General features: G+C 50.3%; 1 protein-coding gene across 5 annotated transcripts in view; it reads right to left on the bottom strand.

Moving 5' to 3' along the window:
- Window positions 1–16,480, bottom strand: part of ARHGAP33 (Rho GTPase activating protein 33) — a 153,462-nt gene that overhangs the window by 40,624 nt on the left and 96,358 nt on the right. For 2 of the 5 annotated variants that reach the window (XM_063942193.1, XM_063942194.1), the window contains exons 1-4: window positions 15,501–15,789; window positions 3,906–4,003; window positions 3,479–3,557; window positions 2,166–2,246 (exon numbers count right to left, since the gene is read on the bottom strand). In XM_063942193.1, coding sequence (XP_063798263.1) covers window positions 2,166–2,246; window positions 3,479–3,557; window positions 3,906–4,003; window positions 15,501–15,599 — 357 coding nt within the window. In that variant the 5' untranslated portion in view covers window positions 15,600–15,789. Of the gene's footprint in view, window positions 1–2,165; window positions 2,247–3,478; window positions 3,558–3,905; window positions 4,004–15,384; window positions 15,790–16,480 lie in introns of those variants that run through there. The other 3 variants (XM_063942195.1, XM_063942197.1, XM_063942196.1) reach the window with 3 other exon arrangements.

Below are 16,480 nucleotides of genomic sequence, written 5' to 3'. Positions count from 1 at the left end.
TTTTCTTGTAACAATGTTTTAATTAACAAAATCACTGACTTGAACTGAAGGATACAATAACTCACAGCTATTAACGGCGAGGTGGAAGATGAAGGGCGTCCTCCTGGGGGGGGGGACGCACTTCTGGGTCACTGAGTCCGGCTCTAAATGGCTGTATCATCATCGTGTTCTGCAGCATTGCGGTAACGGGGCCACAAGGAGACTTGTAGGATCACCGCTACACATCACACGAACAATGGGGTGCGTTCTGCTACATATATCTGGCGTGGTAGATTAACTGTGTACACCGTGACTAATATAGGTTATAGGGGAACAATATCGGGAGGTGGGGGGTATTGGGCTAATATCCTGCATATAGTACACGGGGGGGATTTTCAGAACGTATATATTAATTCCTGCTCGTATATTAGAGATTACCAGCCACAGAGATATTATAAAGAAATTACACATTCAATTCTTACAAACTATTCACTAGTCATGAGGTTAATTTTGGGGCTACACACACTGCGACATTTGGTCACCCCCCAATACTACTGCCCATACCGCATTGTGGGCTTAATTAAGATCTGATCGCAGCAGCAAATTTGTTAGCAAATGGGCAATCCAGGGCCCTCATTCCGAGTTGTTCGCTCGGTATTTTTCATCGCATCGCAGTGAAAATCCGCTTAGTACGCATGCGCAATGTTCGCACTGCGACTGCGCCAAGTAACTTTACTATGTAGAAAGTAATTTTACTCACGGCTTTTTCATCGCTCCGGCGATCGTAATGTGATTGACAGGAAATGGGTGTTACTGGGCGGAAACACGGCGTTTCAGGGGCGTGTGGCTGAAAACGCTACCGTTTCCGGAAAAAACGCAGGAGTGGCCGGGGAAACGGTGGGAGTGCCTGGGCGAACGCTGGGTGTGTTTGTGACGTCAACCAGGAACGACAAGCACTGAAATGATCGCACAGGCAGAGTAAGTCTGGAGCTACTCAGAAACTGCTAAGTAGTTAGTAATCGCAATATTGCGAATACATCGGTCGCAATTTTAAGAAGCTAAGATTCACTCCCAGTAGGCGGCGGCTTAGCGTGTGTAACTCTGCTAAATTCGCCTTGCGACCGATCAACTCGGAATGAGGGCCCATGTTCACTGCAGGTGGGGGGGCAGATGTAACATGTGCAGAGAGTTAGATTTGGATGGGTTATTTGGTTTCTGTGCAGGGTAAATACTGGCTGCTTTATTTTACACTGCAATTTAGATTTCAGTTTGAACACACCCCACCCAAATCTAACTCTCTCTGCACATGTTACATCTGCCCCACCTGCAGTGCACATGGTTTTGCCCAACTGCTAACAAATTTGCTGCTGTGATCAGGTCTGAATTACCCGCCATGTGCAGACTTTTTCTCTTTGGGATGTAAATTGCAGCGAAGCCCCAGCCAAATTTGTTTCTGCTCTAAATTAATTTGTTGTAATTAATTATTTCTAACGCTTTCGGGATACAGTAAACTTTAGATGAACGCCTTGTAGAACACACAATCATTTGTTTTTCGCTTGATATTGAGCAACGTGGGTGACTATTACATATAAGTGTACAGTGGGGGTCATTCCGAGTTGTTCGCTCGTTATTTTTTTGTCGCAACGGAGCGATTAGTCGCTAATGCGCAATGTCCGCAGTGCGACTGCGCCAAGTAAATTTGCTATGCAGTTAGGTATTTTACTCACGGCATTACAAGGTTTTTTCTTCGTTCTGGTGATCGTAATGTGATTGACAGGAAGTGAGTGTTTCTGGGCGGAAACTGGCCGTTTTATGGGTGTGTGCGAAAAAACGCTGCCGTTTCTGGGAAAAACGCAGGAGTGGCTGGAGAAACAGAGGAGTGTCTGGGCGAACGCTGGGTGTGTTTGTGACGTCAAACCAGGAACGACAAGCACTGAACTGATCGCAGTTGCCGAGTAAGTGTGGAGCTACTCAGAAACTGCTAAGAAGTGTCTATTCGCAATTCTGCTAATCTTTCGTTCGCAATTTTGATAAGCTAAGATTCACTCCCAGTAGGCGGCGGCTTAGCGTGTGCAATGCTGCTAAAAGCAGCTTGCGAGCGAACAACTCGGAATGAGGGCCAGTGTACTTTACCCATTTCTTTTTTTATATGGCTGGCAGACGTCCTCTCCACACCTCGTACTCACCTGACAAGTGACCTGTACGATGTAAACAGCCTCAGCTTCACTGACATTGGCATCCTCCGGCCGCGAGTCCGACAGAGCGAGCTGAAAGGCACATAACCCATTACTCTCCACATAAGGGCCTACATCATTCCTGATTTACATTATGTCCTTTACCTTCCCTACCCTTCCCCACCTCTGCATCCCAAGGCTACCATCCCTAGGCGTAATGTTGAGGCTATGGATACCGCATCCTTTTCCTCCCTGCTCTACTCACTTCCCTCCCCTATTCTCTGGCTCTCTCCTGCCCTGACCAAGCCGTTTCCCTACACAAGGTCTCTCTAGGCTCTTGCCCAGGTGATCACCACTCACAGATACACACATCAACCCTAGCACTCTAGATACACTTCCTGGATGTCCCAGCACTATCTTAAACTTAACCTGTAGTAGACTGAGCTGATCATCTTCCCACCCTTCCACATAACCTCACCTCCCACAGTTTAATGGTCTATTGACAGCACCACCACCTCCTCTAGCCCACGAGTGCGCTTTCTTTCTCACCTGGAGTCTACTAAGACCCTCATCCACTCCCTGGTGCTGTCCAGCTTGGACTACTGTAACCTCACACTATCTGGTCTCCCAATCTCACACCTCTCTCCACTACAAACTTTCCATGTTGCTGTCCAACTCATCTTCTCCAAATATACTACATGTGCCTCCCCCTCCACTACAAGCCCTACACTGGATCCCCTTCCCATTCGGAACCCAATTAAAACTTCTCACAGTCACTTACAAAGCCCTCACCCAATCCTTTTCCATTTACATATCTGACCTCATCTATCTTCACAATGCCGCCCGGCCACTTGACTCCACACATCCATACCGCCTCTCCTCCCAACTGACTTCCCCCCACTCCCGCTTCCAAGATGTCTCCCTTACTGTTCCCTACCTCTGAAATTCTCTACCTCTCTCTATCAGACCTCTTCACAAAGCTTTAAACGGGTTCTGAAGACCCACTTCTTAATCAAAGCCTCCCAGCTCTCATCCTAACCCACTGCTCCATGCTCACTGCCCATCTTTGTTACCCCGTCTGTCTGCCGCCCCCCCCCCCCCCCATTTTAGAATGTAGGCTCTCACGAGCAGGGCCCTCTTCCCTCATGCGTTCTTCCTTCCCTCATCTATATCATCATTCTTCTTTATACCGTTGCTGCACTTTACAAGGCGCTGCGGACCCCTTGTGGCGTCATATAAATAAATTATAATAATCTTTTTACTTTGACTGGTAAACACATTAGTCGCCGACAAGTGCTGTGTGGATTCCACGCCGCGTCCCTTACCTGGATAGGGCCATAGTTAACATTTTCATAATGATAGTGGGCACAGTCCGCCAGCTTCACAAACGGCCCGCGCGTCACCCTAAATAAGAGAGACCAGGACAAGCAGGGTTAATAAACCCCCAAATCGCCAGCAGTCACCTCTCTGTTCTGTATCATACACTGGGGCAGATGTATTAAGCCTGGAGAAGGTATAAAGCAGTGAAAAGTGGAAGGTGATATTGCACCAGCCAATCAGCTCCAATATGTAAATGTACAGTTAGGAGCTGATTGGCTGGTGCGTTATCACCTTGCACTTATCACTGGTTTATCACTTCTCCAGGCTTAATACATCTGCCCCAATATATCTCATCTCCATGATGCGGGATATAGAACTGCCACCGACTGCCACCGACATCCACCCTCTCCCAAACACCCCGTCTTTATTTACCTCCTATTGGGTCGCCCCTTCACGCTGGTTTGCGGTGCAGAAGATATGAGGCGCCCCGGACCCTCCGTTCCTGAATCCAGTGTATCCGAGCCCCGAGCCTGTAAGTGAGAGGAGATTTGTGTGTGTGCACGGAGCAGGCACTCAGAGCACATTCACTATTCATGACAGTTACATCTGAAAACCACTTTATTCCAGGCAGCGTGCGGCGGCCACGTCAAGCTAAATTACATCCCCGCACGGCTGAGGAAACAGCTAGAAAGCCAGAGCATTCTCTCGCACACGGTAAAACCGGGCCTGAAATGACATCTGTAGCCAGCGTAAGATACACACAAAAATATGTTCTCATTCATCGAGATGTGAAGCTTTTACAAATCACGTCTTCCTGGTTTCCCGTAATGTCTTCAGACATGAAATAACACATAAATACAAGAATGGAAGCCAAACAAACCAAAGAAAACCACGGGCAAAGGCCCAACACAACGTCAAGTCCCACCGGGGAGTGTATTTTCGCTTTGCAGAAGTGCGAACGCTTGTGCGGCAGAGCGCCTGCAAAATCTTTTTGTGCAAAACAAGACCAGCCCTATAGTTACTCTTCGTGTGCGTCGATTCTAACAACGGAGGGACGGCTTTTGACGGCACACACCCGCCCAGCCACGCCTGCGTATTTCCCAACACGCCTGCGTTTTTTCTAAGCACTCCCTGAAAAACGGAGAGTTGCCACCCAGAAACGCCCACTTCATGTCAATCTTCCTGCGTTCGGCTGTGCGAATGAAAGCTTCACTAGAACCTGTGCAAAACCAAAGATTCTCTTTGTACCCGTACGTCACGCGTGTGCATTGCGGTGCATACGCATGCGCAAATTAACCATTAATTTCACTGATCGCTGCGCTGCGAACAACAGCAGCTAGCGATCAACTCGGAATGACCCCCTATGTGCTTCCAGGTCAAACAATGACCTCACCTACACGGCAACAGGTGCCATTGTTTCCTGATATACCAGGTCATAAAAGACTGGATCAGCCCACACATGTTGGTAAAAACGCACTGAACGACCTTTTAGCATACTTGCCAATATTTGCTTTTGCCTCTCCTGGAGACCTACTTGCCCATTCTCTCTGGACTTTCAGGAGACTCCCAAACCCCAACCACTTCATCATGGGACCTGACAATGCAATATTTTGTAACCCACTTCATCTTGGCCCAACCCCACCCTGCATGATGCTGTGAATCGTGGTATTGCATCGCTAGGGGCTGCTGGACCAAGTTATCTAATTTGCACACCCTGCCCCCTCACATGACCTCCGGGAGGTCTTCCAGAAGAGGAATAGTAGATGTTGGCAAGTATGCCAGGAGTTCGGGGAGGGTAGGCCCCGGTTGAGGGGTGGCCATGCCCCCGGCTGCTCAATGTCACCATTTGTACCACTCAGCAGGAGTGGGCGGTGCCACAATTACCTCATTCACCACAAACCGCATCATCAAACCTCCGGATTGGGCGGTCTGGCCTAGATTCCTACCACTCTGTCACCTCATACCTCAGTGTTGTCACTAGGTTATTTACTCGGAACTAGTGACATCACTGGGACGTGACGCAATTTACCTCATTCTTGAGTGATGTCACCGTTTGGCCAACTGCAAAGTGAAACAGAATGAGCCGGCGCTGGGTGAATAAACATTATTGACAATAAAAAACAAATGCCAGGCCGCGTTCCAACAAAACCTGGGCTCAGCGACAAACTGGCTGCACCCGCAATGTGTAGGCTGAATGTAACATGTAGCGTAATGTCCTCAGCACAATCTTCCTGTCAGCGCACACATTACACCCAAACTATTTTTATATGTTCGCTACACGTCCCGTGTTTCTATAGTAACCCTGCGTCGCTGATTTACAGATCACCTCTAATCCTACTTGGGGAAAAAAATACTCTTTATATGTACAATTAACATTTTAAGCCACATTATATGCCCAAACGGAACCATGACAGAGGTGATTAAAATGGCGAGCGGTGCAGGGTTAGGAATATACAAAGAGGTTGCCACAGGCTATTCTCTCTGTGGGTGTCCACGACACCCATAGAAGGAGAATATAGGGGTAAATGTATGAAGCAGTGATAAGATCGGAGAAGTGAGCCAGTGGAGAAGTTGCCCATGGCAACCAATCAGCATTGACGTAACATTTATCATTTGCATACTATAAAATTACAGAGCAGCTGATTGGTTGCCATGGGCAACATCTCCACGGGCTCACTTCTCCACTCTTATCACTGCTTCAAACATTTACCTCATAACCTGTGGCGAGTGCAGCGAGCCACCACGCCCGCAGCGTGGCGAGTGAAGTGAGCCTGCAAGGGGCTTTCTAGTGCTCGCCCCGCTGCCGGCATACTGGTGGGTGGGATGCTGCTGTCGGTAATCTGACAGCCGGCATCCCGGCCGCTGGTGTATCATACTTTGGGGCAGATGTATTAAGCTTGGAGATAGGTATGAGGAAGTGGTAAACCAGTGATAAGTGCACGGTGATAAATGCACCAGCCAATCATCTCCTAACTGTTAATTTACATATTGGAGCTGATTGGCTGGTGCGTTTATCACCTTGCACTTATTACTGGGTTATCACTTCCTCATGCCTTCTTCAGGTTAATACATCTGCCCCTCTGAATCTGTTACAGGCTGTGTTTGACAAATGACAGTTAAGAGCTGATTGGTTGGTACTTTGTCTCTCTCTCTCTCTACTTTCTCACTCTCTCCAAGCTTTGCTATTACATATACCCATTACCCACCCCCATGTCACCTATTTGCAGGCCCGGCGACAGGGGCCCCAAGTTTCACAGGAACAACACCACCCCCTTCCCATTTACCAGGGCCGGCTTCCGGCAGCAGATCAGCAGTACCGCAATACGATACAGTGTTTAGGGGGCAGCGCCTAATGCAGAGAAGTGCCCGCCCATAAGACGTGTTTTGTAGTCAGGTAATGTCTCTCCAGCTTGCTCTCCCCCTCTCTCTTCCTATCACTCTCTTCCCTCTCTCACACTGTCTCTCTCCCTCTCTGCCTAACACTCTCTTTGACTCACTCTCTCCGTCACTGACACTCTTTCGCTCTCTCCCTCCATCACACTGCCTCTCTCTCCCTGACACCCTCTCTCTCCCTGTCCCTGATACTGTCTCTTTTTCTCTCTCTCTCTCTCCCTTCCTCTGTGATTCTACCTCTGTCTCTGAGACTGTCTCTCTCTCTGCGACACACACTCTCCCCCTCTCGCCCTGACACTTGCTCTCTCCCTGACACGGTCTCTCTCTCTGACTCTCACCCTCTTTCTCTCCCTGACACTCTCTCTCCCTGCCCCCCCCCCCCTTTCTCTCCCTGACAATCCCTCTCTTTCCGCCCCTGATATTGGCCCTCATTCCGAGTTGTTCGCTCGCAAGGCGAATGTAGCAGAGTTACACACGCTAAGCCGCCGCCTACTGGGAGTGAATCTTAGCTTCTTAAATGTGCGACCGATGTATTCGCAATATTGCTATCACAAACGAGTTAGCAGTTTTTGAGTAGCTTCAGACTTACTCTGCCTGTGCGATCAGTTCAGTGCTTTTCGTTCCTGGCTGACGTCATAAACACACCCAGCGTTCGCCCAGGCACACCCACCGTTTCCCCGGCCACTCCTGCGTTTTTCCCGGAAACGGTAGCGTTTTCAGCCACACGCCCCTAAAACGCCGTGCATCCGCCCAGGAACACCCATTTCCTGTCAATCACAATGCGAACGTCGGAGCGATGAAAAAGCCGTGAGTAAACTTACTTTCTTCATAGTAAAGTTACTTGGCGCAGTCGCAGTGCGAACATTGCGCATGCGCACTAAGAGAATTCTCACTGCGATGCGATGAAAATCTCCGAGCGAACAACTCGGAATGAGGGCCATTGTCTCTTTCTCTCTCTCTCTCTCTCTCCCCACCCACCCGTGACTCTGCCTCTCTCTGTCTATGACACACCCTCTCCCTGACACTTGGTCTCTCTTCCTGATGGTGTCTCTCTCACACTATCCCTGACACTGTCTCTCTCTCTCAACCTCTCACACCCTGACAGTCTCTTCCTTTCTCTCCCTGACTCTCTCACTCATACTCTCTCCCTGGCACTGTCTCTCTCTCTCTCCCTGACTGTCTCTCTCACTCACTGACATTCTCTCTGTGACTCTCTCCCTGACACTGTCTCTCTCTATTACCCCCCCCCCCTCTCTCTCCCTTTCCCTGAAACTGTCTCTCTTGCTCCCTTCTTTATCTTTTTCCCTGACTAACTCTCACACGCTCACTCCCCTCCCTCTCTTTCTTGCTCCTCTCCCTCTCGACACTCTCTCTCCCTGATGCCCCCTCTCTTTCCCTCTCACTTCTCTCATCCCTTTCTCCGTGACACCCTCTCTTGCGCTCCTCTCTCTCCCTGACACTCTCTCTCTCGCCTCTCTCTCGTATTCCCTCTTTTTCCATGAAACCCTCTCTCTTTCACCCGGACACCCTTTCTCTTTCGCTCCCAGGGGAGGGATATGTGGGTGCTGGGGTCGAGGGAGGGCCCCAGAGATGTCCGTGTACCGGGCCCCAAGATTTCTGTTGCCGGCCCTGCATATTTGCATAATATGGCCTCCGAGAGCTTTTACATTCACTAAACTGGGATAATACTACAACAACATGTGAAAGTCTCCTTTATATGTCTGTCCCTTAAATACAGTTTTAAGAAATACAGAGGAGGACTACCTTGGTAGCTTATTTACACCTGAAGATTTGTTCACCTCACCAGGTGAGTGGAATAGGTTTTTTTATAGTCACTGGGCAGTACGGACGGTGAACGGACAGCACTGAGGTCATGAGTTCGATCCCCACCATGGTCCTACCTGTGTGGAGTTTGTATATTCTCCCCATACTTGCGTGGGTTTCCTCTGGGTACTCCTGTTTCCATCCACAATCCAAAAATATACTGGTAGGTTAATTGGCTCCCAACAAAATTACCTCTAGCATGAAGTGTGTGTGTGAGAGAGAGAGAGAGAGAGAGAGAGAGAGAGAGAGAGAGAGAGAGAGAGAGAGAGAGAGAGAGAGAGAGAGAGAGAGAGAGAGAGAGAGAGAGAGAGAGAGAGTGTGTGTACGTACATGTGATAGGGAATATAGGGGGTCATTCTGACCCGATCGCATGCTGCAGTTTATCGCAGTGGTGCGATTGGGTCAGAACTGTGCAAGCGCTGGCGCCACAGTGCGCCGGCGCATGCCAGACGGTCGAAGGCCGTCGGGCCGCTACGAACGCCTCTACCTGATTGATAGGCGGGGGGGCGGAACGATGGCGTTTGGCTGCCGTTTCGTGGGTGCAGTCCAGCCAACGCAGGTGTGGCCGGACCGAACGGGGGGGGGGGGCGGGCCGCAGCGGCTGCGTGACGTCATACGCAGCCGCTGCGGGCCGGGGAGCGACGAGTAGCTCCCAGCCAGCACGCTAAAGCTGCGCTGGTCGGGAGCTACTCTTAAAGTGCAAAGGTATCGCTGCTGTGCGATGCCTTTGCACTTCTGCTGGGGGTGGGGCGGCACTGACATGTGGGGCGGGATAGCCCTGTGCTGAGCGTCCCCCCGCATGTCAGGGTGAATGATCGTAGCTGTACTAAATTTAGCACAGCTACGATCAGCTCGGAATGAACCCCCATAGAGTGTAAGCTTCACTGGTCAGGGACTGATGGGAATGGTGACATTTTCTCTGTAAAGCGCTGCGTGTGCACTATATACATAACTGGTAATAAATAAATAAATAATATAATTTCTTTCTTGTCCTTAGTACATTGACTAACTAATAAATAAATAATACCTTGCACCCATATATAATTATATTTACCTCACCATGTTCCCAGAGATTTGCGCTGGCACAAAAGAGGAGACTCTGGGAACATAGCATTAATTGTATGCGCTTAGAGAGGACACTCCAATATTATGTAAGAATCACTAGAACGCCCATTGGGCATGTTCAATATACACCACAGCTAAAGAAGTCCCTGAAAATGCCATTTTGCAAATATGTGCAGTTCTGACCCGATCGCTGCGCTGAGAAGAAGTGCCGCGAGCCATCAAGTCAGAATGACCCCCAAAGTGCACATGAAGTCTGCATAGCAGAGGTTTGGGCATATTCAGAAAAACACTCTGCTACTTAACGATCGGTGGAATAAGCAGGAAGCGGTGCAGAATATTTGCCCACAGTTTCCCGCGGGAGGATTCTGTCCTGCCTGAGCTCACCTTAGGACACCGGCATTACAGCTTGACAGGTGTGCTACACTGGACACTGCAGTATAGAGGGCCAGCACGGGGTTGGTGCCTGTGAATCTATATAATAATCGCGGGTAGTCTGTCCTGAGCGCGGTGTGCACAGTGGGAGCGGCAGCACGGGTGTACACAAGGGAAGGTGTTTGTAGTGGCAAGTGAGAGATGGGCAAACGCCAATACACGTAGCTGGGTGTGACTCAAAACCAGCCTCATAACCTCTTTAGCATTTGCTAAAGGGGTTACATCCTCCGTTCTGTATTTAACAAACAGCAGCTGACAGGCAGGGGCCCAAGCTTGTTGGAGGGACCCAGCAAGGGCTCAGGTCCCCCTTTGCAGGGCTGCCATCAGAAATTGAGGGGCTCAGGACTGACAAAATAGGCAGGGCCCCCCCTAAACCACCAGCCTCCCGGCTGGTCCATGTCTCGGGAACTGGGGGGCAAGGTGGCTAACAGCACCCGGAAGTGCCTGCTAGCCATAGTTTTCTGGTTTGCGTTACAAATCCTGGGAACGCTGCAGCTGGCCTGGAAGACTTATGGATTAGCCTGGGCTGGCAAGCAGTGTGAGCTGGGTGGGCCCTTTCTCTGTCTGGACCCGGGACCAAGGTTCCAGCAGTCCCCCCATGGTGGCAGCCCTGACCCTTTGCAGCATATTATCAGTCATCAGCTGAGCTCAAGCCCAAAGTGATAATCCTGCAGCCTTCCATAGGTCAGCAAGTATGACTTAACATTGGGGCTTATAAAGATATTGTAAGGCTGGGTACACACTTGTCAGCAACATAGCGCAAGATCCCCCCCGCGCAAACAATATACTTCATACACACTGAACGATATTGTTTGTGTCTCATCAGCGATGGCATACACCCACATCCTGCTGCATTCTGTTTTGTACAAGATCTTTATATTTCAAGTTGAAAATGAAAGATATTGTACCTCGTTAACGACCCACAGGAGCACGCCCTGTTAACGATATAGAGTATACACACTTGCCAATGTATCCGATATATCATCCGAACCCTCGATGTATACGATATATCGTCCGAACCGGGTGCACATCGGTAAGTGTGTACCCATGCCTATGTCACTGAGTCCTGTTATCATTTGAAGACTGAACAGTGGCAGAGAACATGTATACGGCTCACAGGTGACTTTACTAATGGACGTGGACGTGATGACATCAGAACTCACTAATTATCCCTCTTACCTCCCTGTCTGGCTGTTGTTATTATTACCCAGACTCGTTTTATTACTGTTTCGTTTGCAATTGCAAAAGGAACAGATGGACCCTATCTGGAGCGGTTCTTGGTGCGGGCAAGCAGTGCCTGCGGCCGCAGTCACCCCGCAGGCACCGCCGCCTACCCGCACCCCGAACCCGGCTGCAGCAGACGCTGTGGGCTGTGTGGGCGTCCGCTGCAGCCGGCTCCAGTGACAGACACTAGAGGTCATTATTGACCTCTAGTGTCTGTGTGGCGCTGCTATGGGAGAGACGTCATGACGTCTCTCCCATAGAGAGGAGCCGCGGGAGGCCAGACGGAGCAGCAGCAGCGGTCGGGAAGCAGAAGCGGGGCAGTGGTAAGTATTGTTGTTTTTTTGTGTGCGTGTGTTTGTAAGCGGCTACTAAGGGGCACAGCGACAGGGGGTAGAGCAACAGGGGGCATAACTACTGGGGGCAAAGCGACAGGGGGCACAACTACTGGGGGCAAAGCGACAGGGGGCACAACTACTGGGGGCAAAGCGACAGGGGGCACAACTACTGGGGGCAAAGCGACAGGGGGCACAACTACTGGGGGCACAACTACTGGGGGCAAAGCGACAGGGGGCACAACTACTGGGGGCAAAGCGACAGGGGGCACAACTACTGGGGGCAAAGCGACAGGGGGCACAACTACTGGGGGCAAAGCGACAGGGGGCACAACTACTGGGGGCACAACTACTGGGGGCAAAGCGACAGGGGGCACAACTACTGGGGGCAAAGCGACAGGGGGCACAACTACTGGGGGCACAGCGACAGGGGGCACAGCGACAGGGGGCACAACTACTGGGGGCAAAGCGACAGGGGGCACAGCGACGGGGCACAACTACTGGGGCAAATCAGGGGGCACAGCTAATGGGGGCATAACTGTGACCACGCCCCTCCCCTATGAAGCCACGCCCCTATTTTTGCCGCGCGCACAAACTGTTTTGCAGCGGGGGGGGGGGGGGGGGGGGGCGCCAGTGGAAGCTTTCGCACTGGGCGCCTTAAGGTGTAGAACAGGCCCTGGGCCCTATATAAAAATTGTTAATACATAATGACAGCAGAACACAGAGTCTATGCAAGTATTGTGGCGTTTATACATCCTCTAATATCACTTGCGGATGTGATATTTATTATTGGCTCGAAGCACATTTTGTCACAGCCCCACTAAATTTTGATTTATTTTTCCCTGACATTTGCCTTTGTAAATTCTGTCATTTGAAGCCTGTGTGATATGCATATTATAACGGATATAACGGATATGCAATTAAACTGAAAAAAAGTAGTAATGATTCCCAATATTAAAAACAAAGCTCCAAGTTCTCAGCATGCGCTGCCACCTGCTGCTAGGACAACACACCTAAGACCAGAATTAGACCGTTTGTGGTCCTCCAGCTGCTGCAGAACTACAAATCCCAGCATGCCCCAGCAAAGCAGAAACCCTTTTTCCTTGACCATGCCAGTGTAGTAAAGTAAGGGATTTATTCAGGTTTGTTAGGAAACCAAAAAAGCAAGCAACTGGGCAAAACCATGTGCACTGCAGGTGGGGCAGATGTAACATGTGCAGAGAGAGTTAGATTTGGGTGGGGTGTGTTCAAACTGAAATCTAAATTGCAGTGTAAAAATAAAGCAGCCAGTATTTACCCTGCACAGAAACACTATAACCCACCTAAATCTAACTCTCTCTGCACATGTTACATCTGCCCCCCCCCCCACCCCCCCCCTGCAGTGCACATGGTTTTGCCCAGTTGCGTGTTTTGCTATCAAACCTGAACGTGTGTTAACCTCAGTTGTATTCTGGGCATACTTACATTTTTCTTAGGTCATTTATTTATTCATTTAAAAATAAAAGTAATTAGAAGCTGCCATTCTGCTGTCTGGTCAACCAAAATAATCTGACATTTCACCCATAGGTTCCAATGGAATGCTGCCCCCCAGTGGCCAAAATGACTTAGAACACAGCAGACCACACATTTTACTTTCCCAAGCAGTAACTTTTGAACTAAGCAAGGCCAGCGCCACATAACACACACTGTATTCATCATCTGAAAGTAGAATATCCCAATAATCAGAGCGAACGGAAAAGCACGCACGATCTCCAGTTTCCTTTGTGTAGAAAGGCCGGCCTGAAGGCTTCTAGGACATACGTGTGAGAGATTTCCAGTCACGCGTCTAACTGGTAGCTCTATAATAAGGCTGCTTAGTAAACAAGGCCCCAGTTCCAGTTATACTAACAGCTGGCTGTGTGCCTATTACAAAGGATATAGTCGTCGTACCCGTCCCCCCATGCCCCCCCCACCAGTGACATCCCCATCACAATTGTCACCCCGCAAGCTTTGCGCGGGAAGACTGGTTACCATAGGAACCTGAACCACTACCCCACGGCTGGGAGACCCAGGGCGAAAATTCAGAGCAGGCCGAAGGGCTGGGAAGCAGAGGGAGGAGGGAGAGTCTCTGCTTTTGTTATGTTAAAGGGATAAGGGACACAGTGATCCCACTGTCAGGCTGTCTCGGTAATGCTAACTGCGCCCTCTCTCTAAGCAGCCGCTGTCTCTCTGCAATACCAATCACTGAGACTGGTTCCAGGGCCTTATTCGCTCGCAGCGCCGGAAAAATCTTCCACAGGGAAGAGCGATTATGTATGGGAAGGGGATATGGTCATTAGGTCGACATGACATGGGAAGTGGGTGTATGCCGGAACGGCACTTAACAAAGGAGCATAAAAAATAAAATATAAGAGTACCCCCTATAGTGCTTATAGGACAGGAGATTGCGTACAATGGGCCTCACAGCTGGGAGCAAACCCAGCGACAGCGCGCAAATCTGCAGCAGGACAAACCACGCTGCAATGCAATGGGGCAGGGACGGATGTGAGTGGCCAGATATTCTCTGTAAAGCGCTGCGGAATATGTGTGCGCTACATAAATAACGGGTAATAATAATGCACGGTGGGCAAACGCAATTTTTCTGTTATTTGCATGCAGGGAAAATACTGCCCGCTTTTGTATGTGGCGCACAGACATTGCAAGGTGGAGGCCCTCCTCTGCACCCTGGACATGTCTGCACATTACAATTTGCCCCAACCTGCAGCGCAACGCGTTTTTGCCACCTTAATTTCCTCCTTACTCTGAATGAGGCCCAGCAGGTGCAAAGAACCATCAAGACATACAGACCCATGCCCCTGCCCCACCAGAGCTTGCAATCTAATGCCAAAACAAGAATACTTTGAAATGGTAGAAGAGATTCGCGATCCCAAGAGCTCACACTCTAACAGGATATCGCTCAGACTTCTGACCCGCTTCTTGTTTTAGCTCATTAATTACCTTTTAGCGGCATGCATTGGCATTAACCCCTGCTGTGGACTATAGAGGACTCAACGCTGTAAACCTTTGCCCCAGCCTCTGCTCTGCAGAGCGTCGCCCTTCATTCATCCGGAGCCAGGAAGCTGCAGCCTGCAGAGCATCGCTCCAGCATGTATGCTGCTGTCAGTGATCATCAGACATCACTCATATGTGCTCCTGGCGTCGCCGCCGCCGATGACTGCCCTAATGAGGCGTCCGCGGTGCATCTCCCCCATAGGCCACTCTGTTGATAGTGTTCTGCAGAGCATCTCTCCAGCGAGCCCTGCGTGGACCCGCAGAGCATCGCTTAAGTAAACTTGACACTGCAAGTGATCCATCGTTAATTAACCCTGCCAGTGGGTTTCTCCCTACAATACACCCCCCCCCCCCTAATTTCTAGGGTGGCTTATGTGAACCCTGGCCACAATACATGCCACCACACAGCCCCCCCTGAGCCTATGAGGATTGCATCTGCCAGAATAGAACGTACAACCCGCTCTGTCTCATGCCTGCCTGTCTCCCACCATGCACCCTGTGCGGATTATCTACACACAGTGACAGCACCACTGCCACCCACAACAAAGGCACCTGCTGGTCACTCCCACCGGATGCTCCCTACCCCACGATGTGCCCCCCCTGGTACTCACCACCATCCTGCTGCCTGGGAGGGGTAGATGGGAGCTATCATTTAGCCCCCGCCAGACTTCATGGTTGCTCTCGGGGTCCAGGACACACCGTACAATTCCTGAATCCACCAACGTACCCAGGGGTCTCTGTGTCTGGCCGATCCGTCACCGTGCCCCCGCCGCCTTCCGCCTGATACTGGAGGGGCTCTGTCTAGGGGCACTGCCCATGGTGGCATCTATCCATGACTACCAGGCGCTCTCAGTATGTCTCTCTCCCTGACAGTCTCTCATTACATTGTCCCAATTCAGTCAGTGGCTGGCTGGATGTGCATGCCACAGGGGGGGGGGGGGGCAGGAGGAACTGCCATCCAGGTCCCTGACAAAAGATGTGTGAGACACCCCCCTTACCCCTGCCCACCCTCTCTCCTCATAGGGTTCCTCTGTCCATACCCAGCCATGGGCCACCCTCCGGCCTTCCTCACACACATACCATCACAATACTCGGCCTCCCTCCCCCGGCCTGGAGAATGGGATAATCCATTCAGGTGCAAAGACAATGGTAGAATGTGAGATGGAGCCTGGCCAATGGGGGAGAGTCAGGCTCATGCTATTTCTATGTACACATGCAAGGTGGAACCCTGACCCTGCAATGGGAGCACTCAGCCATGGGACAGCTATCTGCAACGCAAATCATCAGTGACCCCACAGCTTCTATCTGTGTATAGAGGCAGCTCCAGCAAATGATTACAGCCACATACTGCAAATATTCACTGGCAGGACAGAGCACACATACAGGAGTGCTACAGTGTTATATTGTATCAGTGTGTGTAATGACACAGGACAGAGTATACCTACAGGAGTGCTACAGTGTTATATTGTACCAGTGTGTAATAACACAGGACAGAGTATACCTACAGGAGTGCTACAGTGTTATATTGTATCAGTGTGTGTAATAACACAGGACAGAGTATACCTACAGGAGTGCTACAGTGTTATATTGTATCAGTGTGTGTAATAACACAGGACACAGCACACATACAGGAGTGCTACAGTGTTATATTGTATCAGTGTGTAATAACACAGGACAGAGTATACCTACAGGAGTGCTACAGTGTTA

This window comes from Pseudophryne corroboree, chromosome 10 (assembly GCF_028390025.1).
Source record: "Pseudophryne corroboree isolate aPseCor3 chromosome 10, aPseCor3.hap2, whole genome shotgun sequence".
Classification (NCBI taxonomy): Eukaryota; Metazoa; Chordata; class Amphibia; order Anura; family Myobatrachidae; genus Pseudophryne; species Pseudophryne corroboree.
Note: the sequence above shows the minus strand (reverse complement) of the source record. Positions and strands in the feature narration are given on the sequence as shown.